The sequence below is a fragment of the Streptopelia decaocto genome, assembly GCF_964273445.1.
Source record: "Streptopelia decaocto genome assembly, chromosome: 3".
In the NCBI taxonomy this organism is placed as follows: Eukaryota; Metazoa; Chordata; class Aves; order Columbiformes; family Columbidae; genus Streptopelia; species Streptopelia decaocto.
Genome location: NC_138656.1, coordinates 95457824 through 95484659, shown reverse-complemented (window position 1 = coordinate 95484659; position 26836 = coordinate 95457824). Strand labels below are relative to the sequence as shown.

General features: G+C 36.5%; 1 protein-coding gene across 1 annotated transcript in view; it reads left to right on the top strand.

Moving 5' to 3' along the window:
• HCRTR2 (hypocretin receptor 2) overlaps positions 1 to 21298 on the top strand; it is a gene marked incomplete at both ends in the record, with an annotated part of 34563 nt that extends 13265 nt beyond the window's left edge. Inside the window, 7 exons of the mRNA XM_082047316.1 lie at positions 2790 to 2968; positions 4428 to 4671; positions 11416 to 11531; positions 16799 to 17019; positions 18103 to 18224; positions 19293 to 19493; positions 21105 to 21298. Coding sequence (XP_081903442.1) covers positions 2790 to 2968; positions 4428 to 4671; positions 11416 to 11531; positions 16799 to 17019; positions 18103 to 18224; positions 19293 to 19493; positions 21105 to 21298 — 1277 coding nt within the window. The remainder of the gene's footprint in view (positions 1 to 2789; positions 2969 to 4427; positions 4672 to 11415; positions 11532 to 16798; positions 17020 to 18102; positions 18225 to 19292; positions 19494 to 21104) is intronic.
• Positions 21299 to 26836: the final 5538 nt, after the last annotated feature.

The window sequence follows — 26836 nt, the reverse complement described above, 5'->3', positions numbered from 1 at the left end:
GCTGAAAATGATGCACTTGTCTGAATCAGGTAGAATGCAGGACTAATGAAACTATAACATGAGAACAAAGTAGTCAAACTCTGAGCTTTTAAAACAACATTTTATTTAACCTTTGCCTGTTGATGAAACAAATAAGAAGTACAGAAAAATATTGCCACTTTAAAAACTTTTGCTTAAGTACAAGAGAGGACCATACTTTCAATACAAATTGTACTCAAGACAAAGAACAAGCCAGAAGTAAAAGCTCAAATCTTCAAATTTTTAGTGTTAAAATTATTGAAAGTGAAATGGTGTTTGAAATTTTTTTCCCCAGCATTGCATTTCCAACTGTGAACAACATTCCAGAGGGGCAGCAATGTATTATCTTCCCTGTTAGGTGCTGCCTCTGCTTTGTCAGACTATAACTGTAGTAATCCCATGCACCAAGTGACATTAATAAAGATCTGGATAATTATGTTGTAATTATGCAATGCTATAGAAAAAGTTACTTTAGTAGGTAATTTAAAGAACCCAAATGGGAAGCAAATACAATTAATATGATGTTTCCTTTAAACTTTTGATTTGTAAGCCTTGCCTTTCAGGTGTCTGAGGCCACAGCTAAGAGAGCCTGAAATTCTGCATTCAGGAAGAAAACACTAGAAGAAATGGATACTGTGGGATATTTTCTCCAAAAACATCACAAGATCAATGAAGAGCTTTGCAGAGGGTTGTCCACTTGTGTTTACAAGACCATGATAGATATATAGCAAAGATTATATTCCTACAAGCTATAGAATCTGGAACCATATCTGTAACACGCTAATAGATACGAAGAACATCTTTTGTGTCACAACAGCAGTTTTAGTGAAACTTGGGAGCCTATATCCAAAAATGGTAGTTGATAAAATCACCTTCTTTTGGAGAAACTGGAGGCCACCTACCCTCTTGCCTCTCTCTTTGTCATAAATTACCCCTAAACGTCTAAACATAACCCTCACAAAGAAGTGCTTCAGTCTCAGCTTCTGGTAGGGAGCTCCTGGTAGCTCTAGTAGGGGTCTTGAATGAGTTTTCCATAGATTTTGATCATTGCATTCTGATCACAAAGACGCTATCTGGTCTAAAGAGTGTCCAGAGAACAGCAATGAGGATGGTTGCAGAGATTCTAAAAATGACTGGGAGTAAAAGTTAAAGAGTTCTGAATTTGTACAGTCTGAAAAGAAAACTAAGGATAGATCTAACAACTGTCTTTACATACATGGAGCATTGCTGCAGGGAAAAATTCTTCTTCATTTCTGCCTGCGTGCAGGAAAAAAAACAAAAAGTTATATAAATAACAGCAAAAGAAAAGTAGATGAGACTTTGCAAGATAATTAGACATTGCAACACATTTTAAAGAGGAGTGTTATCTTCAAATGTAACATTTTAAAATGCAAATTTGCCAACAATGGTGTAGTGGTAGTCTTGCTGTCATTGTGTTAGTCTAAAGACTTAAAAAATAAAAGATTTGTGAAATAAAGTTATATATTTTATTAGATCCACCAATGCAGCTGGAAGATGGATGCAAGCTTTCAGGCACACGCTCCTTCTTGGGATCTAAAGAAACATCTGAGTATTTTTTCCAACTGTTTTAGCTAGTTTAGTAAGAGAATGGCTTAACTCTTATTGATTCCATTTTAGACTTAGACAAGCTCTTGAGGACCCCTTGTTAGCATTCTGTGATCTGTTTAATATATCTAAATTAAGCATAGTGCTATATCCTGACAGATACGGAAGACTCTGAATCTTCATCTGGATTTGCATGATAGATTAATTGTTGTTTGCAGAAGAACCTTTCATGTGGAGTGGGTTGTGCTGTTTTCTTAAAAGAAGTATTGTGGTGTTTCTGGAAAATTTTGTGTACCAGTTTTTAAAGAGCTTTTGATGACTGAATCTGAATCAAAAGCTATTGACTGCTACTATATCTCAGGGGTTTACTTCCAAAGTTATTGAAAAACTTACTTTTAGGATAGTTTCTCAGACTCAGTTTTGGCATTTTTAATGCATTAGTGTATTAATTTAGTGCAACCGTGTTAAAGAACTGAATTGCCTCATTTCTAAAAGCCTTTCAAATTGGAAAAAAAAAAGGAAAAGATATAAAACAAACTTTAAAGGCACATGACACATCTTATAAGGTGTCTGCCACATGCAGCTTTTGATCACAATAACCATCATCAGAAATATATCACATTTAAAATGAGTAGCGCTTAATACTACAAAAATTGCCTTTATTTACTTACTTCACATCAGTTACCCAGACAACTGTTACAGATTCTCTGCAGATGCAATAGTTATATTATGTCCGGCAAATTATTTTATAAAGTGATTGTTGTCTTGGTATAGTTTGCAAGATTCCACGTGGTAGCAATTGGAATTAGGCATCATGCTATCATAAGTAAAAGACAAACTTTTACAAATGTACGTGCGGATTGCCATAGACTAGAGCCAATGGATTAAAAAAGACATGAGGAAAGTTGTGTGAATGGTTGGTGAAGATAAATTAGCAGAAAAATAAGCTGCTTTTTATATCAGGTTATTTCTTGTGCTGTGGTCTGTGGAAAACTATTATTTGTGTACTAAGGTTCTCTCTACATGTACTCTCTTGTTACCACTCTGAAAGAAAGCATATGGTTCGTATGCTGAACTAAAAACTCTAATATTCTGTGTTCAACAAAGGATACAAACATTTCCTTAATTCTGCAAAGCCAAATGTTTTTCTGTTTAAGTGTTCCCTAAGTCATGTCCATCTCTCTAACTTGTCTTTCCAAATTCAGTTTGCGTTGCAGTGTGGAAGAATCATCACATGCGGACAGTTACCAACTATTTCATAGTGAATCTTTCTCTGGCTGACATTCTGGTCACAATTACTTGTCTTCCAGCAACTTTAGTAGTGGACATCACAGAAACGTGGTTCTTTGGGCAGCCCCTCTGCAAAGTGATTCCCTACCTACAGGTATTATTTTACTGTGTTTGTGTACACATTACCCATTTTATGAAAAAGAGAAAGAACAATAGTGTCTTCCTAATAGTGATAATCTGATGGAAGTCTGTCCCTGCTGCTGGAATAGATATCACAGAGTACATTCTAAGAATTAAAGGACTGTTCCACTTGTGAATATGTTTACACTTACACAAATATTTATCTTGGTCCACCTGATTGTTAGACTTGGGCAATACACTTTCTGGAACTTTTTTCTGATGCTCTTCACTTTAATTTTTTAGTAATTCAGAAGGGATATAAAGCAATTAAAATATCCACAAATAGAATTACAGTCACTTATACTCTTCGTGTGTGGACCTAAAGAGCTACACAAGTGTTCAGGACAGACAATCTGAACTTCTGAAGGGAGCTTGAGCTTTCAGATGTGTTTAGTGATTTACTTTGCATATTTTAGAAATAGTCAAAATATCCCGGTTCACTGGGGGTTGATCAGATTTTCTGCCTTAAGCAATAATTGCCGCCACTCATTTACCAGTCAAGTTAATTAGCTAAGAAGTTGTTTGCATCAAAATTATTGACAAATACCTTTTCTAATAGCAGCTGGTTAGATGAACTGACTGGACATACCAGAATGACAAGTGCTTGGCCTTTCAGTCATTATAAATCAAAGGAATTAAGCAGAATTCTGAATCTATGCAGGTGATCAGCTCTGTGCCTCCAGCACAATTTCTATTTTCAGCAGATGCCTGTATGGCTGAAAAGCCGCATTGTCAAGGGCAATCTTTCTCCAGTAGGTATGTCCTCCTACTTTATGCAATCAAAAGCACTTTTTTTTTTCCAAGCCTCCACTTAATGGAAGAAAAACTGAAGAGAAAGTGAAATTATCACCTAGTATACAGAGTGGAAGGATAAAACCAAAGTGAGAGGTTATTTTCTATAGCAGGTAAAATGATGACTTAGTTTGCCTTAAGCTGATTGTTGTCGTCTTTTTTTTCATGAGACCTTAATTTCCATTGTTCCTGAGAAAACTGAAAAGGCAAAATGACGGTACTGGTCCCCAAATATAACACAGAAAACAAACAAACAGAATTTTTCTACAAAGAAGAAAATATCTAATGAGTTGTCTAATATTTTTAAAGTAGTTTTTCAGATAAAGTTTTGCGAATTCTAAATTACATAAATTTGCTCCTTCAGAATCTGAACATTCTACACCTACTCAGCTCGGGTAACACCCTAATCTGTGAACTGTCCTGTTGATTCTAGTGAGACTATAGCAGATGAGAATATCTGTTGTAATTCTGTAATAATTGATTTTAAAAGGAGTCTTTTTCTGGGAATAATTTTTATTTAGCAATTGCAGATAAAGGGTGGTTAGAAATCGAAATAACTTTTAAAACTCTGGAAAAAATACAATAAATAAATTTTAAATCTCTGAAAAAATCACATTTACATAATATTTCCTTTTCTTTAGACAGTTTCAGTCTCTGTGTCTGTACTAACACTCAGCTGCATAGCTTTGGATCGATGGTATGCAATTTGTCACCCTTTGATGTTTAAAAGCACAGCCAAGCGAGCAAGGAACAGCATTATAATTATCTGGATTGTGTCCTGCATCATAATGATTCCTCAGGCTATTGTTATGGAGTGCAGCAGTGTGTTCCCAGGATTAGCCAATAAAACCACCTTGTTCACAGTGTGTGATGAGCGCTGGGGAGGTGAGTGTGTCATTGACCATAAAGACTGAATTTGTACTGCTGTGAAGTAATAAAAATATCAGGTCATATTAATATGCAGTCAAGTTGAATAAACATATCACAAAATGTTCTTAATTACATAAGCTTTCCTAGAACTACCATTTTTCAAATACTGTGAAATCCTATTTTCGTTTCTATTGCTAAGACTTAAAGTCCATTTGAAACCAAGTTTAAACGAATGAGGCTGGCTTGTGCCTTGACCGTGTTAATGTTTCCTACAGGGTAGAAATGTTCCCACCTTTAAATGCTTATGCTTATATAATTTTGTGATCGATGGACATTGCAGGCTTACAAAGACTTCAGTATTTAGCCTTAAGAAATAACTACGGGAGAAATTCTGTTCACCTGTTATATTGCTTTTGCTAATTGCTGATATTTGACTAGTCTCTATAGATATCTCCTGGGACTTCAGTGCAAATTGGATGCCATTAAAGAACCTACAGAGATATCGTTGATATGGGGTAGCGAGTTAGTCTATGATTTGAAATTTGTCATGGACAAGATCATTTAAATAACTTTGTAAATGTAGTCAGTTGCAAATGATCGGTAATTCTGCATTTCCAGATTAAATTTGAATCTAACTTGTTCTCTATTTGAGTGCAGCTGTAAGAAGCCAAAAGGGTTGTCAGGGAGTAACTACTTTTTTTGTCTCTGCTCACAGCAAGTGGCGTTAGCCACCCACCCCAGTGGTTGAGACTCAACTCTGGTGGGCCCTGGCATAACTCCAACACTAATAGAGTGTATGAGTTACATGCTGTGACTCTCACACTAGATATAATGACCATCAGTAATACCATTATTCACACACACAGGAAAATAAAGCCAAGTTTGCCAAAACGTATAACTAAAAGGTGCCTGTTTAATAGCCTCAAATCACACTAAAACACAATCACATTCTCTCCCTTAGCTATCTCTCTAGATGAAGATTCCAGTCCTGTGAACAATTAAGATAAAATACAACTGGATCACCTGTACTAAATTATCATGATAAATTAGCTTCAGCAGCTTGAGCTTCTGAGGGCTCTTCTGTGGTCTGTTTTGGAAGTTCTTCCCCTGTGGATGGCCTCCGCAGGGACACCAGGGGATTAATGAGAAGACACTGGCTGCCGCATTCCCTGTTCTTTATCGCCTCCATTCCAGTTAGTCCTCTGGGATAAGGCCAGGGGCAAAGATGGCCGTCAGCTGGCTGGCACTCATTGGAGACAGAGATGTGCAGAAGATTAGAGGAAGCCTCTCTTAAGCTATGAGTGCTGTGCTAGCTGTTTCACTGGAGAGGACACATCTGCTCGTTACTTACAGAGTTCTTTCTTCATCTGTGAACAATTTTGTACCCCAGCCTCCTGCTGGATGCTGCAGTGTTTATGTAACTACTTTCTTTCACAGCGTTCACTCCTAGTACAATTTGTGTCCACTCATGTTGGCTGCAGAACTAATTATCCATTCCTTCATCACTTCAAGGTTAGATCTGCAGCAAAGACTTTTAGCCAATCCAGGAAATGAAAATCATGTAGTTAATTAATTAAGGAGTCAGGAGAGCATTTTGTCAGGGAAAAAATCTTAAAATTTCAGGAAAATGTTGCTTTTGAGCTTCAGAGTCTGAAGTAGCCTTGGGACTATTTTAAAGAGTACCTTTCATTCAGTGCTGCAATGAATTAGTTGCAGCCCACAGATATGCCTGAGCCGAAGCACCCATTACACAAAAGAAAAAAAAAAAGCTCCCCCATGTTTGCAAGGCTATACTCCTATGGAGTGTATTTTTCCAGAATGAAATCTATTGATCTTCAGGTTATGCTGTGAGCCTTCACTTGCATGTTTAGAGCAGTAGAAAGGGGTATAACAAAGGCAAGTACTTGTGCATAGAATTCAGTTCTTTTTGTGTGTGACTTTAGAAATGAAGTGCAAACACTACAACATGATTTTTTAAAAATTCATATTCATCATGAAATGAAAATAATTTTACATTAAAAAGAGTTAAAATTTTCTGAAACAGGAAGCTTTAAATTCCACTGAAAGATAACAATCCTATTTTTATCCTACTGCCTTTTTAATGAATTATTCTTCTAATGATAATGCCCCATCATTGAAAGTTATTCTGCTGGTGCATTTCAGCTTATCCATAAAAAATAATCCTCTCCACTTTCTAATAATAGCTTATCATAGTAACTTGACAGAAGGACCTCTCTATGCATTGTTACAAGTAGGCTGCTCAAATAATGGAATGACTTAGCAAATGTAGAGTTAATCACATATAAATGAGGATAAAATATAAATATATATAAATATAAATATATATACTATAACATCCCTTTCAGACTATGGAGAATAGAGTGTCATTAGCTACCAATAATTCTTGTTCAATTGAAAATGTCTGAGGACACTGAACTGGGCCAAAGCATAGAAGATGCAATTTTTCTACTGAAAACTAACATTGGACAATTTTAAGATTCAGCTGGACAGGGTGCTGGGCCATCCTGTCTTGATGCTTTTGCCAAGAAAGATTGGACCAGATGCTACTTGTGGTCTCTTCCAACCTGGTATTCCATGATTTTATGATTCTATGAAATCACAAGGGCCCCCAAACAGAAGAACAAAAGAATATGGATAACACAGCAGCAGTTTGAATAGACTGGTGAGCCTTGAGGCCAGAAGAAGAAACAAAAATTTTTGAAGAAAATAATTGCATTTTTATTGGATTTTGTTTTGCTTTTTTTGACTATGGGAATATCAAGGGTCAAATAAAGCTAATTAGGAGGATGTTGAAGGAAAAAGATATTCATGTTCCTACAAATAATCTATATTTTCAAAGAGAAAGTGGAGATGTAGATACTGCACACACTCAAGACACCCAAGCAAATCCTATAGGATAGCCAATTTAGAGGAAAGGGATTATATTTGGATGCTTACTGCTTTGTGTAGAACTGCATTTAATTTATGCCATCTAAAATTAGGGTACATCTGATGAAATATTTGCAGAGCATCATGTACACCATATGTCCCAAGGATGTTAAATGGTGCATTGTCAAGGTTGGGACTGCAAAATAGGGGGTGCTTAATGACACTTTCCAAAGTGTTTTGGAAGTCTGTTCTAATTCTGGGAACTCAGGCCCACTGAAACATGAGGTGCCATGAAGGACTAACAGGGAGCCATGTGCACGAAAGTGTCAGAGATGCCAAAGCAGGAGACAGGACTGTACCCTACTCAGACTTGGGTCCAGCTGCTGAAATCCATACAAGTCTGATGAGTGTCTGGAGGGAAGGTCTGATCAACACCGTGACACTCGGGCTTCTTAATGGTGAACAAATAGTGGCCACCCTGACTAATAAGATTTCAAGCATGCTGTTGGAGAGCCGCCAGTGACTGCAAATGGAGCAATAGTTCAGCCTAAAGCAGGGCTCAATTTCTTTTTAATTGCTTCTGGCATTCCTGAATATAAAATTCATTGCCAATTCTAGGCTGAGGGGTTTTCATTTCAAGTACTGTCTAATAACAATATTTTATTTGGGAAAGCAGAAAGATCCAGCATGTGACCTATGCAGACTCACTTAAGGAGCCAGTGTTGGCCACAGTTCTATAATAGTCTGTAATTGCTATGTGCTGAATTTGATGATAAAGTGCCAAAATAAAAGAAACGTATATTAAAATGAATTCACCATGTGTCCAAGTCAGCTAAATATATTTTCTTAGAGCTGTTCACAAAAAGAATGTTAGCCAAAGTGTGTTAGCCAACCCCTTTGCAAATGACAAAAAGAATATGGAGATAATCCTTTCCCAAAACTGCATGGCTGAATGGAAACAAAGGGAAGACTTTGTGTTCTATTTCCTCTTAGACTACTCCTAAAATAGTATAAAAACATACTGTCTTAATTCTGGAAAACAAATACCTGGAAATTGCATTATTACATGAAGGTTTGTACATCATATTTATCAAAGTATTCAGAATTTAAGGAAAAACTTGTTCGACATTTTAACACAGAAAGAAGTCAAAATATTGTTAATACTAAAATTTTGCTTGGTGTTGCTATGAATTGATAACACCACCATAATATATCAGATTTGAAAATGTTAGTATTAGCTAACCGTAAGTCCTCTGACATATGACCATAGTTTGGAAAGGACCACGTTGTGTGGTCAAATTTGTCTGCTATGAGCACCCGCTTCCTAACATCCTTATTTATTAAGCTTTTTTTTCTAAAATTATACTCTTTTAGCTGCATTGCTTCTTTATATTTGTAACTCCAAAACCTCATAGGTATCTTCTTGAGACTGGGGAGCCTGGGAACTCTATACTGATGCTCAACAAATTTTATAGTCTTGTTTTTCACTACTCTTAGGGAAGCTGTTGAGAGTACCAAATTCTTTACGCACCAATGGCTTAAGGGGATATTTTCTTTGTGAGACATGTCAAAACCTTTTGAGTCTGGGTTCTTTTCAGTTTGTATACATATGTATATATATACATCTATGTATATATATTTTTACACAAATATAGGAAAAATCTGGCAAAACCCCAGAAACTGTAGTTTCAGTTTTTTACCTCCTTGCCTCATTGAACAACAGTCTGGGACTGGAACACAGTGCCAAGAAGGAAGGTTTAGGAAAGTTTAACAGTTGTTCAATAAACCCTGCAGCAGACAGAAGAATGCTTGTTGCAGCACACTGATCCTTTACCAGGTGGAGTAATTGTACTGTATGACTGGTGCTGAGTAGGAATGCTGATCTCATCCCAGTCCAATCCCCATGACCACCTGTTTGTTTTTTATCCATTTCCCTCTTTTCAGTAAAATGGTGTCCAGTGATGTGAAAATCATTAATTTATTCTTAAAGAGACGGTTACTCCAGCCCGTTAAGTGACCATAGAAGGCAAAGACACTTTACTCCTCTTCTGCTTGACAGTAAGAGGTTCAGCAGTTGCAGTCAGGCAGCTGATTTATCACTAGGACCACAGACAGATTGATGCTTTCATTCAAGGAGCCTGGAACTCACCCACTTGATAAATTAACAGTATCCCAAACCAGCCCTTCCTCCTTCTTGCTGCTGTGATTGTCGAACAGCTTTAAAGCTTTTCTTTGGCTTGAGAAGCTAAACAGAGTCATGCTTCTTAGGGAAAAGTTTTACAAAGGGCTTTGCCCTGGGTGGAGGAGGGACAGGTTTCCTTTGATGTTTAGCAGCTGGCACTTTCCAGGTGGCTAAACTTCAAAGGCAAGTGTTAGGATCTTCCTCCAACCTGGTCCGTCAGTTCTTTGTAGATAGCTAGGCTCATTTAACGTTTCACTTTACTTGGAATGCTAAATTGGAAGCCATAAACTCCAGATGGCCTTTTAAATATGTACTGTCCTTCTACCTGAAAGGGGCCTGGCTGCCTGTGGAGCATTGATGAGGCAGGTGGCACCTCCTTCTGAGCAGAAAGAATGTACTTTCAGCTCTGACCTCCCGTGATCCCAGTAAGTCACATTACTCCAGTTTCTCCTTAATATCTCCACCTGTGAGGCATGCATGTCAGTATTTCCCTGGCTGACAGGACTGCTGTGAGGTTGCATTTTTGTGCAATGTAAAAAAAATTCTGAGATTGTCAATCAACATACAAGCCAATTTATCACTATTAATACAAAACCTGCTCCAGATGGGACACTGGCAAGAACTAGTAGCTGCAGCTGCTCAGTTAAGTGTTGGTAAACTGGTTTGCTACAGCATCTTAGAGCAAGTAAGGAGCCAAACGCTGCTTATCTGAATTTTTTGAACCCTGATCCATCGAAGCTGTCAAATGTTAATGGCAATGTCTGTATTTCCTTTGCTGGGGATGACTGTGGGCTGCTTAAGCTGTAATTGATACCAACATTTGGTATCACCAAACTATGTTTAATGTTACAAATGTGAAAGCATGTTTTCCAGGCACCCGCTGCACATTCTGTTGTAATCTAATGACGAAGCTTATGATACAACATTCTTAGAAACACAATACACTCACAACACTTGTAAGATGTTTATCTCTAAGCAAGTAACATTCATAAATTGTCTTTTGAAAAAAGATACACAGAAAACTAGAACACAACAGTAGCGGTCATTCTTGTTAAAGTAAAAAATAATGCAAATTTCTTAAGTTTAGAGCATTTTGCTGAATTAATTCTACTTTTTTTTTTTTTTTTACTGTAGTTGTAATAATAAATCACTAGGTATACCTTGAAGACACATTTATTTTGCCACCAAAAAGTAATTTAAGAAATGTCTGTCTTTCCTCCCATTAGTATCCTGTGTGCTATAGTCCCATTTTCTATTTAGAGGTGAGAGACTGTGCAATTTACTGAGGGAATTAATTGCAGAATTAAAACAGTTACACAACCTATTAAATATGTTAAAGGTAGGTTGAATAATTAATTAGCTTTTGTTAGATAGTGAAATGTTCTTTCACTGATTTAATAAAAGCAAAACAAGATTCTTAAGACTTCGTACCTCAAGTAGTAATGTAATATGAAAGCAATAGTGTGATATAAGAGATGCTTGAGATAAAAGCATGTTATAATAGAAACAGAATATATATAGAAGTGTTTAAAAATCCATCCTGGCCATAAAATTATTAGATACGTCTTCCATTATAACCTATTACATTTGAAAAACATGTACATGAATATATTAATGATTTGGTTTAAAGTGATTATGAAATATATGTATATTTAAATGCACTTTTCCTAATTGAATTCTCTTTCCAGCTGAGGTTTACCCCAAAATGTATCACACATGCTTTTTTCTTGTGACATACATGGCACCACTGTGTCTTATGGTCTTGGCCTATTTGCAAATATTTCGAAAGCTGTGGTGTCGCCAGGTAAGTCACTTAAAACTAGCTCTGTTTGTTTGCCATTGTGACCGTGTGCAGATTCCTATGTACAACTTTCTTCTCTCAATGCTCCATGTTGCCACTTAGGACTTGGAATTTTATATCCAGCACTGTCACCAGGTTCAGTGATACTTCTGGTTTAGAGCCACCTTGGATGGGAGCTGTGATGCATTAGAAAATGAATGCAGTCAGGTTCAATGTAAATCCCTTCTTGCTCAGGGCTATGAAATGCTTAGAGGGAGAGAAAGAGAAAAAAGGCAACAGGAAGGTTTATTATAGGGATAAGAAAGATCTCTCTCACCGTATCTGAAATGCTTACTGAAATACCTTAGGTGAACTTATTTATACTGCTAAAATCTCCTATAGCAGTCAAAATTGAGGACTGACCTTCACATTTTGTTGTTAGTCTGTATAATTTTTTATTTTGATGTTTCATTCTGCAAAATCAGGTTCATAGCCAGTCTGATCTGAACAAAAGTCAGACTATTATAGAAAGTCCAATTGTCAAAACTGTGATTCTGGAATTGAAGCTGCCTGTTATCAGTAACATTTCATGTGAATTATTGACAAGTAATTGGCAGGATTTCTAAGTGAATATCTGCTTTTTTTCAAGTTTCAAATTAAAAATACAGGAAAGAAAACAAAAATGCTAAATAAAAACCACAAGCAGCCAAGCACACAAAGAACATTTGAGCTAAAGTGGCAAAAATTATGTGAATTCTTTCAGAAACATTTTCGCCCCTCCAGTAATTTGAAGTGGTGTCAGCTGGTGAATAATTTTCTGGGTGCGAGCTGTCATCTGTCGTGCATCAGTCTATGGTTCCCTCTGCTGTCTTCTGCTTTGTCTGGAATTTATCTGCTATGGGTTTAGTCCCCTGCCATCCCCTACCCTGTCATTCTGTAAAGGACAATAAACTCATCCTGATGAAAGCATGATGGAAGATATTCTCTCTCCTGTCCTTTAAAATGGCTCCAAGAATGGCTGACATTTCCATCAAGATATGGGCATGAATAATTTCTCTCTCACCATTGTCTGATACCATCCAAAGTTGAGGCTGTCCTATCTGCCACATCATGAGCATTTTCCATGCAGTTCAAATTGATCATCGGAGAAATCACAAGTAGATTTCTGAATTTAGATTTCTGAACATACATATGTTAAAAGCAAAAATCAAATCTTAGACTGACAAAACTTCTCTCTTGCAAATAGCTAAAATATAGGGAAAACCAAATCTGCTTTAAGGCATTTTGTTGTCACTCATTCATCATAATAGCACTTGTTCTCACATCTAATCATATTAAGGTTGAACCAGAGTTGCTGTTGGTCTCACCATCTTTAAATTATCATTTTTGCTTTTAATTTCTTATATTCATTAGATTAAATAACAAGACAGTTTGAAAGTAAAATGTAATCTTTATAATATGAGGGGACTTTTCACCAGCACAAAGGCTTTGCTCAGTTAGTTTTGAAATTAAGTTTAGCCTAATATAGCTCTAAGATGCTCTGCATTGCTGAATCTGTCCTCTAGCACCCAATGACCTTATCACCATATTCCACCTTAACCTTCTCTTCTCTACTTTCTTTACAATCTACCTAGTGTGTCAAACTGTCCATTAATTAAGCAATTTCTTTTAACCTGCATGTGGCTTGAAAATGCTGGTTCGGATTCAGAGCACAAGTTGAATGACTGGAAACCAGCCTGGTTTGTGGGGGGGAGGGAGGTGTGGAATTTTTCCCCTATTGCATTAGCTAGCCCATTTCTTCTTCACGATGCTTCTTCTCCCTGTACATCTTGAATGCTGTCACGGTTAAAATGATCCTTTTTTTTTTTTCAGTGGCAAAAAGAGAAATACTGCCACAGGCTTAGTGCTATCACTGATGTGAAATTACAGATGTCTCTTTTCCTAGCATAGATGATAGCGCTATGTATAAGAGACTGCACCAAGTGGACCACTGCACATCTATTATCAACTGTGATTTGGCTGCAGACATCAGGCATTTTTCTATGTGCAGCAGGTGTGCCATAGTCAGTCATGTAGAGTGAATGAATGTAGTGTTCTAAATGTATTAGTTGATAATAGCTTCAATTAAGAAATCATGCTGCTTATCAGAACTTTGGTTAAATATAGTGATCTTATTGCAGGGTACAATGAGCCTTCCAGATATACATGACAGAAAAAAAAATCCAGCAAACAGTAGAAGCTCTCTATGCCTTACACTTTTTCTAAAGGTTCTTTTTTAAAATGGAGTGCAAATTTTCAGATTACTAAGACAGATTTACAAGCTATCCTTACTGTACTTTGTGCAACAGCTCTCAAAGTTACTGAGTGTGCCTTTCAAGCAGATCTTTGAGTGTGAGCTTTACACTCTTTGAATTAGTGATTCATCTTTGTAAAGACAAGAACAATCCTGCCACAAATACCAGGGATTTTGAGCAATTTATTTTAATTATTAGCAAGAAAGTAGTGACTAAGAAGGCTATATTCTCTTGCAGAGTTTAAGTTGATTAAAAATAACTTCTGAACAACTAAATAGGACTGAATGGACTTAGGATAAAAGTGTTGGTACATCATTTGTATTATCAAGTTCCATACTGTATGCTTTGATTTTCTGATATCCAAATGCATTGACAGTAAAACCTACTCATATTAATAACTAGGAACACTATCCATTTTTATTTTGGCAGCTGGAGTATACCCTTCCAATCTTTGCAAATTATTATTATATTTGGAAATATTTTCTCTGGTTGTAAACCCCTTGATAATAATTTGAGGGGATAGAAAAAAAAATACATAAGAAAATAGCTATGCAGTTTTCAGTACCCATATGGACACAGCTAGTGGGCTTTTAGTGAATTACATACAGATTTTCCACAATTATCTCTATAACTGACTCATTACTGAAAAGCAAATATATGCATCATGCTGGCATGTGTGTACTTGTACATATATATGTGTGTGCTTACATAAATGTATATTTGCAAATGTTTCTGTATATCCACACACTTCTGTGGTGTTATGCTCCTTAGACGGTACTAGTTCAGCTCTGCAAGTATACAGCTCTTCTTCATTTGTTGTTTTTGTTGTTTTGTTTTGTGTGGTTTTGTTGTTGTTTGTTTTGGTTTTGTTTTCTGATAAAATTCTTGCTGTATTATTGCTTATTGGTGTTACAGTAACAAAGCCCAGGGGTATGGCAGGTAAAAACTGGGGTAAAGACTGTTAAAATAGGGCTCTGTAGAAAGGTTCTCAATACAAATTCCTGAAGATTTATCCATTTAATATATAGTACAGTGAGGCTGTACATTGTATACAGTCCCTACCTTTTATCACCTCTTGCTATTGAAGACTGCTTAAATACCAGAAAAACCCTTCTACCTGCACAGATAGGTAAGCCATGTACAAAACCAGTTGTGTCTAACTTTCCTGTAGAAATAGCTGTTCACAATTGTGGTCTCAGGTACTGTTTCTCTTCCTCTAAATTGCATCTAGCTACCAAGAAACCTGGTCAAAGAATTCTTCAAGTGAACCTGTGGCCTGATCAGGAGGGAGAGGTTTGAGTTTCTCTGCTTCCATCTCCACTTTCTGATCAGTTCTTGCTACAAATATGGTAATTCAGGATGACTGAAAAGAAAGGAAAACCTTCTTCTTCCAAGTTAGAGGAACAGAATATCAAAGTACCCCTGATAGACCAAAATCAGAATCTTTGATAGTGAAGTATCTCAGTAGTGTGTGGCAAAGGCAGTACTACACCCCTCAACTAAGAAGGGTTAAATTCCTTGCAACAAGACAGATGTGTCCAGGTATAAAACTGATACTGCAAATTTCAGCTGAATGAGTGGGAATCCTCAGCAGAAGTAAGTGCAAGGGTCTGGGGTTTTTTTGCTTCCTGTCTGTAGAAACATTAGTAAAAAATAAATGTTATAATGTATCCCTTGTTCTGCTTCATTGATTTCCTGTTCATTACAACAGGACTTTGCCAAAATGTTTCAATAGCTGTAAATCAGGTTTGATGGTGCACAGAAATGCTGAGTTAAGGGCTTGTCTGTGCAAGGAAGTTATTCACAAAAGAAAAAAAGGAAAAAAAAAACCACAACACACAACCAAACAAAAACCACCAAAACAAACGAAACACAAAAAACCAAACCATAAAAAACACAGCATAGTAGCTATTCTAGAACAAGTCTGCATATGCATGCTTTTATCTTAGAACAAGTATTTCTATTTTAGCTTACTATTTATGGAAATAAATATTCAAAACTTCAGTTCCCTTCTGGTCAACTTGTTTAGATAAGCCCTGATTTTTAAATTGTTAAAATAAACAATATGAATTTTGCAGGTACTTTTAAAAACACATCATTTTACACTCATGAGACTAGTGACCCTGCACACAATTCCTTTATGCATGAGTAAAACTATATTTCTACCCAGAAGGTTTTCACAATGTATAGCACTTTAAACATTATAAGTGTCGTTGTTATAGAGTGCTCTGAGAAAGTCCTTGCCACCTGTAGTCTTTCACATTTGGCAGCAAGCAGGAAATAATTTTGAAGCACTGAAGCAAATTTGCTTTATTTGACTTTGCTTATGTGCGAGCACAGAAAACAAACACTGAGATTTTTTTTTTAATACGAAGGTGCTATATCTACCCATTGCAAAGTGTCTTTGGCTAACCTAATTCTTGGCAATCTTCCATGATCCCTCTGTATTCATCACTGTATATACACTCACTTTGAAGAGCTTTGCAGGGAGATCTAAATTTCAGCTGTGATTTCTCTACATGCTTTATTGTCATCTAGATTGCAAATTTGGCAATTTTAGGGCACTTACAGCTATGTAGGCTTTAAATCCTAGTTTTCCAATGCAGAAAAGCTGTTTAGTATCTTAAATTAGCAGCAGATTAATGGGATAAACTACTCTGCCATACAAGAAAACGTTTAAGGCAGAACTTTACAGCAACGTAATTGCAGCAGTAGGGTTGCTAAGTGTGATAGTCTGAAGACACAAGCAAGGTACGGTATGTGGGAAATAAAGATATTTTTAATACATCAGTTGATACATTTGGATAAAACACAAATTTTTATTCAGTGCTTCAAGTGTGTCTGAAATCAGGTTTGTTTCTTGCAGCTACATCAATTAATTTAATAGAAAACTTCTCCCTGCAAGCTTACTTTTTGTATGTTAACATGTCTATTTTTCTTACTATAGCAACCCACAGTGCTAGGTTTTCAAAGTGCCCCTTATTTTGTCTTTTTTAGATCCCAGGAACTTCTTCTGTTGTTCAGAAAAAATGGAAGCCTCTGCAGTCCTCAGCACAGCCCCGAGGGCTGGGACAATCAACAAAGTCAAAGATTAGCGCTGTGGCAGCTGAAATAAAACAGATTCGTGCAAGAAGGAAAACAGCACGTATGCTAATGGTCGTCCTCCTGGTTTTTGCACTTTGCTATCTACCAATTAGCATCCTCAATGTCTTGAAAAGGTAAAGTTTATCCCAAAATATAAACACTTGGTAAAGTTTTCTGTCTAAAAACAATTCTCTGCTGAGAGATTCCTCTTATTCTGGCAGATACTTTTGAAGGTTAAGCTTACTTATTTCATGATAAAGAAATGGAAAATAAACATACAGTTTCAAGAAAAAAATGTGTCTAACCTATGTGTAATATCAAAACTAAAGGCCAGATTCTAGAGCCCTTATCAGCAAGCTCTTCCTCATGAAAGTGATCTAGCCTATCTTCTCATTAAAACTTGCAATTTATGTGGGATTACAGCTTGTTTGCTGTAAATGCACCTGTGGAAGTGCAGGTACCTAAAGCAGCAACTGAAGATTAACAGGAGAGTGTTGTGTTGTGGCTTGGCCCCCAGGACTCTGAAATGCTGGATTCAAACCCAAGCTCCATCAGATACCCTTTTGAGACCTTAGGCTAACCCTTCCATTTGCCTATGAAGCTCTGTTTTACTTTTTTTGCCTTTTTCTGTCCTGTTCATTTGATTCATAATTGTTTAGACTCTGTTTTTTCATACAGTGCCTTACAAGTAAGGCTTTGATATAGTCAGTATCTCTTGAGACCTCTGAAATACCAATAAATAATGGCATGTAGCAGAATATTTGAATATCCTAAAAAATGGCCAGCCTTTTGTTGGTGCTTGAGGAACATTTCAGGTTTTAAGGAACGTTTTCAAGATGGATATGAAAGCTTAAATACATCCTACTCAATTCTGACACTTTCTTGAGGCTTAACTTAAGTACTTTTCATCCTCAGGCCCCTTGGAACACAATGTGTAGAAGCAGATCTAACACCTGTTAACTTTGGTACTTAGCAGTAAAGTCACGCATGTGCACCATTGCAAAGTAAAGTACTGATGTGATAATAAACCACCAAGAAAGGAGCCTGAGGGATGGCGAGAGGACTTCATTAGCTCAAGAAATTGATAAGTGTTAAATCAGCTTTTCCATGATGGTGAAAATAGATCATCAGGGATAAAATGAGACTAGAAGTTGGCAAATCTTTTTATATGATTTCTAATTTTGCCATCTTTCAGGTTTGCTTTTCTTTTTCTGTAGGGTTTTTGGGATGTTTAATCATGCTGATGACAGAGAAACTGTATACGCCTGGTTCACGTTCTCACACTGGCTTGTATATGCAAACAGTGCAGCCAATCCTATTATTTATAACTTCCTCAGTGGTAAGTTACAGTTACCCAGAATTCAAGTGTAATGCATAGTTTGAATGTAATGAGCCATAGCAAATAAGATTAATGACTGTGTAACATCAGCCCAGCTCCTCCAGTGGGAACTAGATCCTCTTCTTGGAACAAGTCACCCGATGTATCCCATTGCCTTCAGGCTATCTACCTATAACTAAACCAAACAGTGCCAGGGCCTGAGTCCAAGTGCTTGAATTTGACTGTCCATGCCATTAATTTGGTAGAGAAGTCCCTGACTTTGGTCTGAAACAATTACCACTCCCCTGACACTGCCTGGGTAATGTCTGGCAGGTAGCAGAGGCCACGGGCTGCCCCCACTTGGCATTTTATATGCGAGTACTGGGTTTTGGAGGCTGTGTCTTTAATAATACTTGTATGACCAGGCTGTGCCAACTAGATTCAAGGCCGAGGACTCGATCAGGATGCTGTTTAATTACTAGTACAGATTTTTCTTGGTTTATATTTGTCTCATTTGGCTATGGACAGCAGAATCAGGACCTAAACTGGAGGTATTACTGATAAATACAGGGAGACAAAAGTCTATTCATCCTCACTACACATTTTCCCACTGTACATTTTTTGGTAGCATTTAGTGTGAAGATGATCCGAACAATTTGCTCTGAGCCCCAATAGTGGACTAATGGGCTGTTGAACACTTCGAATCTTCTCTTAAAGTGCATTCAAGATGAAATTCAAATTAGCCATTAGTTCATTTAAGACTACTTATTCACTTGTTTTTGTTAGATATGTTATTAATCAACAGACTATCCACAACCTGATTTCATAAATCATTCTAGTTTGTCCATTCTGTCTAGCCAAGAATAATTTAGGTTTCATACCATACTTCACATATCATCTTACAAAGGTTTTATTTTTTCCATCTTTCTCCAAGACATTGAAATTGTGATTTCCTGCCTCTGCATTAGAAGAACATCTGGGTGTTTTGGGTTAATTTTGGTTTAGGTAGCTGCTTTTTTTCTAATCTATAAAGTTTGAAACATGGTTTATAGTACAATTTTTTCATGAGTCTATTTTTGTGGTTGACAGGGAAATTTAGAGAAGAATTTAAAGCAGCATTTTCTTGTTGCATCTTTGGCATTCGCAGTCACCATGATGAACGGCTCACCAGAGGTCGTGCCAGTACAGAGAGTCGGAAATCCTTGACCACCCAGATCAGCAATTTTGATAACATTTCAAAACTTTCAGAACACGTTGTACTGAACAACATCAACACACTGCCAGCAAATGGTACCGCACCTGTTACCCATTGGTAGTATACTTGCCCCTATGTCTTTTGATGCTGTGGAAGTAAAATTTAATTGTGCATACAACAATATTTGAATCTGAGCACAATGCAATAAGAGAAAAGTGTTCACAATTAGGAACTGACTGTAAGAAAAAGAACTTAGAATAAATATTTTCTCGAATAAGCTACATATTTGGTTATATATTGATGAAGCAAAATTTCATCTCATTTATTTTAAAAGTTGAGTGGCTGTTGGGGAGGGAGTAAGGTAATAATATTTTATATAAATATTTTCTTTGTATTCCTACTTCCTTTAGACTCCTAAGTCTACATGTACATGAAAGCATGAAAATTCACCCTGAAGTTACAATGTGTTTATAAATACCTATATTCTACTCAGAGCTAATTCTCTGAAGTTGTGGTCTATTTTATACCAAATACTATAACAAAAATGGGGTGTACAGATTGTACTACCTGAATGTCCTTGACTATTTCAAATTATCTGCTTACCATGCATTCTGGTGTGAGTTGGGCTGATCAAATAAGAACTTCACATTAGTTTCTTTTCTCACAATTTCAGTTCTTTTTTCTGTTGGGTGGGTTATTGTGTGTATTCAGGAACAGCTGGGAAGCCACTCTTGATTTTTCTCCAATATAGATAGGTTGATAAAAAACCGAACACAAACTGACATGAAAGACAGAAGTTGTTCAAGCTTTCCCAGTTCTGGGTGAATGCTGAAATGATTGTGCAATTCCCTTGCTTTGTGAAAAATGGCATATAGTTTATTATTTTATATTTATCATTACGTTATATTAATATGCTATATCCCAGTGAGATTTTGCAAGGGACTTCAAGTACAGAATTCATCCATCCTCTCCTTGGGATATGAAAACTGGTTGTCTGGAAGTTATCTCAGACACTAGGACTATATAAGCTGCTTATTCGTAATAGAGAAACTGGTATCTCCAAAGACAGCTAATCTGTTTCTAAAATATATACCCCCAAAGAATTAAATAAATTATCTCTGAAGAAGCCTGTTCTTTTCACTTACTACAGAAGGTATGAATTAATCTTGCTCTTCTCCAGCAGTGTTGCCCTGTATAGCTCAAGCAAGATACAGATGTGAAATCCAGATGACAGTGTGGCTGTAGATGATGTCTTACTCTATATCTATTATTTGTCACCATTCTCTTCTCCCTGCCTTGTGGCATTGGGGTGGACTAGATGATCTTTGTAAGTCTCTCTTCCAACCCAAACCATTCCATGATTCTGTGACTGACCTGTGCACAGGAAGCTGTAGTGCTCCGCTGGTCACAGTGCCATCTGTGTAAGGAACCACAGGGCAATTTTCCAAATAGTGCATATTGAATAAGCAGTAGAAAACAGTGAAAATATTTAAAAGTAAGAAGATCAAGGTTTATGCAGCAGAAAACCCCTTAGACTTCAGTCAGGAATTCTTCACTTAAAATTTGCAAGTGTAATTTGGAACATTTTCTGGCAGAACATAGACCATCACCTACATAGTGTTCAGAGAATGACAATCACAGGGTGAACAGTCAACTACCTGCTACAAACAGTAAAATAATCCTAAAATCTCTAATTTATCTTACAGGTATCCCAGCTACACTCAGCCCGTTGAAATCAGTAGAACTGCATCTCCACATACCAGGGATGAATATGACTTCAAATTTAGATGAAGCTGTGAGTGTTTCTGCAGAAGACACTGGCAACACAGAGAATGCAGAGTGGGACAAATTCGTCCCTAGCATAACTAAACTTACCTCGATGGAGTTACAGCAAGGATGACTTTGGCTCAATACATGTAAGACCATCAGAATATGGCACATGCTTCTATCCATTACAGACTACAACTGGACAAAGGGATTCCTTCAAAATGACTGCCTCTCCTGTTTCTTCTCAGTCTTACAGAAACCTACTTACCTCAGAATGAGCTAAAGAACATGTCTTTACAAGTCTTTTTAAAGATAGGATTGTATCATACTTTGTAAATACTGTAGATATTTATTTTTATATATTTTAGATGCTGTGGAATGTTCTAAAATGTAACATATAAAGAGCTCTAAGTATTTGAAAGAAGTCTTAAACATCATTTATTTATATCCTGTTTCTATAAATGAGTGAATTATTTACAAGGAATGCTTACTTATGCACTTACTTTGCACCTCTCTTTTTGCTAGTTCACTTGTAGTAATTCTCTGTTCATTACGGAACTTTCAGTTCAGACTGATCTGGGGAGAATCCAGCACAGACGTGCTGGATTTTTTCTAAGCACAGACTTGCTTCTAAGATGTGAACCCAAAGTGCTGCAAGTCACATGTTTTCATAAGATTACACTAAATAGCCAATTTTTTTTTTTTCAGACTCGAGTGCCTAAAAAGTAAGTAATTAAAAACAAACTACATGATGCTCAAAGGTGCTATAAGTTCAAAATTCCTACTCAGGCCAATAGGAATAACAAGTGTCAGCACCCCTGAAGGACCAGACGTATTAACTACTTTGGCTCATTTTAGTACATAATGTCTGCAAGTGTTGCTCTGGAAGATCTCTGAGGATCTTTAAAATAGAAAAAATTTGTTATCTTGCTTACTTTTATGATTTCTCTCTCAGCTGCCATTTAATACTAATGATACAAACAACAGATTTATATGCCAAGAAAATGTTGACTTTTCAACAACTAAAATAAAATGTTTCTCTCTGGAAATTATAGAGGTGATATTATCTCATTGGACCAGTAGAACAAGTACTCATCTTTTTCCTTTTATGGGATAAGCTCCCTGGCCTGGGGCTTCATACCATGTGTTGCAATTTTTCTTCTTAAAGAACAAACATGATGCATCACTAGAGACTTAGGCTACTAGGGGAATGTGGCCTCTTGGTTAGAAAGAGGCTGATCTATTAGAACCTGAGCTACAATCCCCCTGTGACATTATTCTTGCATCTCAATTTAGATTTTTCAAAAGAAAGGGTGACATGGGAGGGAATATTTAGTTTTCAGTAAAAAGCATTTGACGTATAAAGAAGATATTCTCATACATTCAAATATTTCTGAAAAGCCAATTATTCATAGACAAGGTAGTATTTGGTTAACTTATGTAAATATTTTTTTCTAGGTTTTACCTACTGTTGTGAGATGTACTGTCTACCAGGACAGCTATGGTTTTATCAATTGTTTCATCACTTTATGCTTTAGCCTTCCCCAACAATTGTTTTACTTGACATTGTTGCAATTACTCCTAGTTTACACTAATGTAAAGTGAGAGAAAAAAAATGCATTTGTTTGTATATTAAAGTTTTCTATTAAAAGAGAAAAAGAAGAATATTCTTTTTGCTATTAAAAAACAAAGATAAATACCTAAATGAAGAGGATGTTTAAACATCAAATAAAATCATAGGAATTCCTATATTCCTATGCATAAGCTTAACTTTTGATTATAGCTATTATTTCATTGTTCTTTCAATAAATTGTTTTACTTTGTGTCTTCTAAGAAAATAAAACCTGAATAGTTGTGGAAAGCATGGCAGGATTTGACTTCATAGATGTTGCAATTCCTTTGCCATTAGAATGCTATTTTTGTTCTTCAGCCACAGAAAATGTAGTATTCTTAAACTGTATGGAACAAGATGTAATTTGAAAATATTTCTAATGTTTTGATATTAGTAAACAAAAAGTCAGAAAGTTAAAAACTAGTATAGTAATCTAGCTGCAAAATAATTATCAGTAGTAATTTCGTTGTGCCATAAAATGTTGCCTCAACCCACTGCTAAAAAAATGTCAATTATGACAGCATTTTGCAAACCTATACTTCCAGAAAATGTATTTTTAACTTTTTCTTGAAGAAACAGAGCAAGAATATAGAAAGTAAATGGTTATCTAAGAACACTTTGTCAGTATGAAAGGGGAGTATTTATACTTTTCAAATATAAAAGGTTTCAGGGTGTCTGTGGGAGAGCCGCAAAATTCAGGTGTGTTGCCCAGATCCCTGTGAGACGAATGGGGAGGGAAAGAGTGCAGTATTTCTAACACAGGCCAGCTAACAAAGAACTAAAATCACATTGTTAGCGATGCTCATGGAGAAACTGTAAGTAGCATTTTTCTAAAGGGGGGGTTGCATACCGTGTGCAAACACGATTTGACTTCTCTTTGCTGCTACCTTAATGACAGTGGGATAAATTGTGTTAGTTAATCTGAGGTGGGAACATCACTAAGGATCATTGGCAGTTTTTGGCTCCTGCAAGCCTCTTGTGATATGTTAGAAATGGAGTTTCTGGCCTTAATTTTCTCTTTTGTAAGAGAAAATGTCTCTTTTGTTCTCTTTTCTTATTTTTACTTAGATCTCCATAATTAAAATATTCCAGCGTTCCTAGGAATTTCTTTTAGCCATAATTTTAACAGTACTTTTTGTGTGGAGAATATAAATAAAAGATGAGACATTCATTGACAAATAATTCTGGGTTTTTCTCTGACCAGATTTTTGTTGAGTAAATAGCGTATATTTCAGAAACAAGTGATATGATCAGAGCTTATCTAAGATTTGATAGAAAGTGTTAACCAATTCTTTCCAGAGAATATGGTTATCAAGCTAAAGACTGGTTAAATATAGTTATCAAGCTAAAGACTTCATCATTTCGATGAAAAGATTTTTCATTCAAAAATGTCTGTGTTTTTTTAAATAAATGTTTTTATGCAAATATTAATATGTATTTCTTTAGGTTTACAAAATTTGAGAAATACATAGACATTTTCTTCTTTAGCTCAGGTATATTTTCAGGCACAATTTTATCAGAAAAACTTCATAGGCCTTTAGAAATCTGTTGGCTACCTGTGTAAAGTAGTGGCGAGGCTTTTGCCAGTTCTAGGGTCTTTTACTCCAGAAAGATCCAAATATTTGGATACATTCAAAATTTTATCCAGCTGGATTTATTTCTGCATGAAAAAATCAATGGGAGTTTTCAGTAAATATAAATCCAATAATGAGCAGTGTCTATTAATGGATATAGAAATGGCTGTGAAAAGACAGGGCAAGATTTTAAGGGCAATATCAAATTTAACACCTTTTGCATATGACAGAAAATAAAGAATCTTAAAGAAACTTCTGGGCTTCTTATCTATCACAAAAGGTCAGGTGAGGAATGAGCGTTTTTTATCCAGTCTATAAATCTTGAAATTTATCTGAAAGCTGAGCTTTAATTGGGTTTTGTTACCTCTAGCTGCTTTGGTATTCTAATATTTACACTAGCAACACAGGAGCATAGACATGGAGTTCTCATGCCATCATTTCTGCTTGGTCACAGTGTCATTAGACATAGAGTTTAAATCACAACAGATTTGTTCCTGCAGATACAAGTTATTGTGACACCATCATTGCGGTACTTTATCTCTGAACACATTTCACAGCCTTGAAGGTCTGATATCTGACCTCTTTCTCCTTTCTTGTTGCTGTAGTGATAAGGTTGTGCTCTGCAGTCACAATGACTGCAAGATAATTTCTCCCCCTCTCCACCTCGAGAAAGGCAAGTTTTTGCTTTTCTTCCAGACTGCATAGAAGGCACTATCTCATTCTCTGATATTAGCAAGACTGATGGATGTCATTAACCTGGACAGTGCTTTATGGGAAGGAGAATACACTAAATATTAGCTTAACTTAGCTCTTGCTGTAAGATGCATCACAACCTGCTGCCACATGTTCTAATGGATGAAGGACAAGGCAAATTTAGCCTTCCAACCTGAAATTTGTCTCACAGAGAAAATTATATTAATCTCCCATGCTATTCCTTTTCCCTGACAATAAGGTTTTTCTCTGGCTGTTGGATATATTGGATGAAAGAGTATTATATTTTATTTTATTTTATTTTATTTTATTTTATTTTATTTTATTTTATTTTATTTTATTTTATTTTATTTTATTTTATTTTATTTTATTTTATTTTATTTAATACACTTTCAAAAAAAAACCCACCACAACTAGTCAGTAATGTTGGCATAAATGTTCTGAATAAACTATGTAATAAATTAACTAAGTTAAAATCCAAGTTACAAAAAAAAAAAAAAAAATAGTTTAGAGGCGGGCAACAAGGCTGCTGAGGGGCCTGGAGCACAAGTCTGATGAGGAGCAGCTGAGGGGAGGGGGCTGTTTAGCCTGGGGAAAAGGAGGCTGAGGGGAGACTTTATCACTGTCTATAACTACCTTTGGAGGTTGTAGCATGGAGGGTGTTGGTCTCTTCTCCCAAGTAACAAGTGATAGGACAAGAGGAAATGGCCTCAAGTTGCACCAGGGAAAGTTCATATTGGATATTAGGAAGAAGTTCTTCATGATTGTCTGGCATTGGAACAGGCTGCCCAGGGAAGTGGTGGAGTCACCATCCCTGGAGCTGTTTAAAAGACGTATAGATGATGTTCTTAGGGACATAGTTTAGTGCTAGATTTACAGTATGATTGGATGGAATGATCCTGAGGGTCTCTTCCAAGAAAAATGATTCTATGATTCTAAGACTGAATTTTCCTGAGCTAAACAAAATATATGCAAAGTCTGGATTTGCCTCAAGTTTTGCTTTGCCAATAGGGACAAGATTTCAACCGCTATATCTCTATCTCTGCTAGCTATACTGGAAGTTTCATGTTCTCTTTTTGTTTAAAGTATTCAAGAACAAAATCCAATTAAAATGTTCAGTATGGGATACGCAATTTGTGAAAACAAGTCTCACGAGTAGTGTGGAGAAATCAATAAGGATCTGTTCTTTCCTCCTGCTCCCAATGCAAAAGCAAAGAGCATCCAGTGAAGCCAGGAGTTGTGCGATTGTAGGATTTAAGGATGATTTTTTTTTAATTAAATACCCATGTCAGCTGCTAACTTTTGTATGCCAAATTGTTTTTTGATATATTTTAGTGAAACTCCTGAAGTTGGACCCACAGTTCAGTATTGGTCTAGATTATAGACTAGCTATTTGTTCTTCTGGTCTGATATCCAACATGCACCTCTCCCTCCTTAATAGATTGTGATCTTAAACATCTGAGAACAAAAGAAATTAATTTCTAGAATGCATGGGAAGTGCTAACAGAAGGTGATCAGACATAGCAACAGGCGTTTTCTGGAGATGTTACAGGCAGCACTTGCACTGTTAGTTTCTCCGGAAATTGAGTAGGAACTGAATGCAGACAGGGTGCCAGGTCGTCGGTAAGAACAGCGTCTCACCTCCACACGGTCCGCCTGAGCCATTACGGCAAATTGAGTAATGCCGGTAAAGGGTAGAGCAAAGACAGCAGAGGAAGGTCGCGGTGGTGCGAGGGGAAACTTCATCCGCTGCTCTGACGGAAGGAGGTGGGCA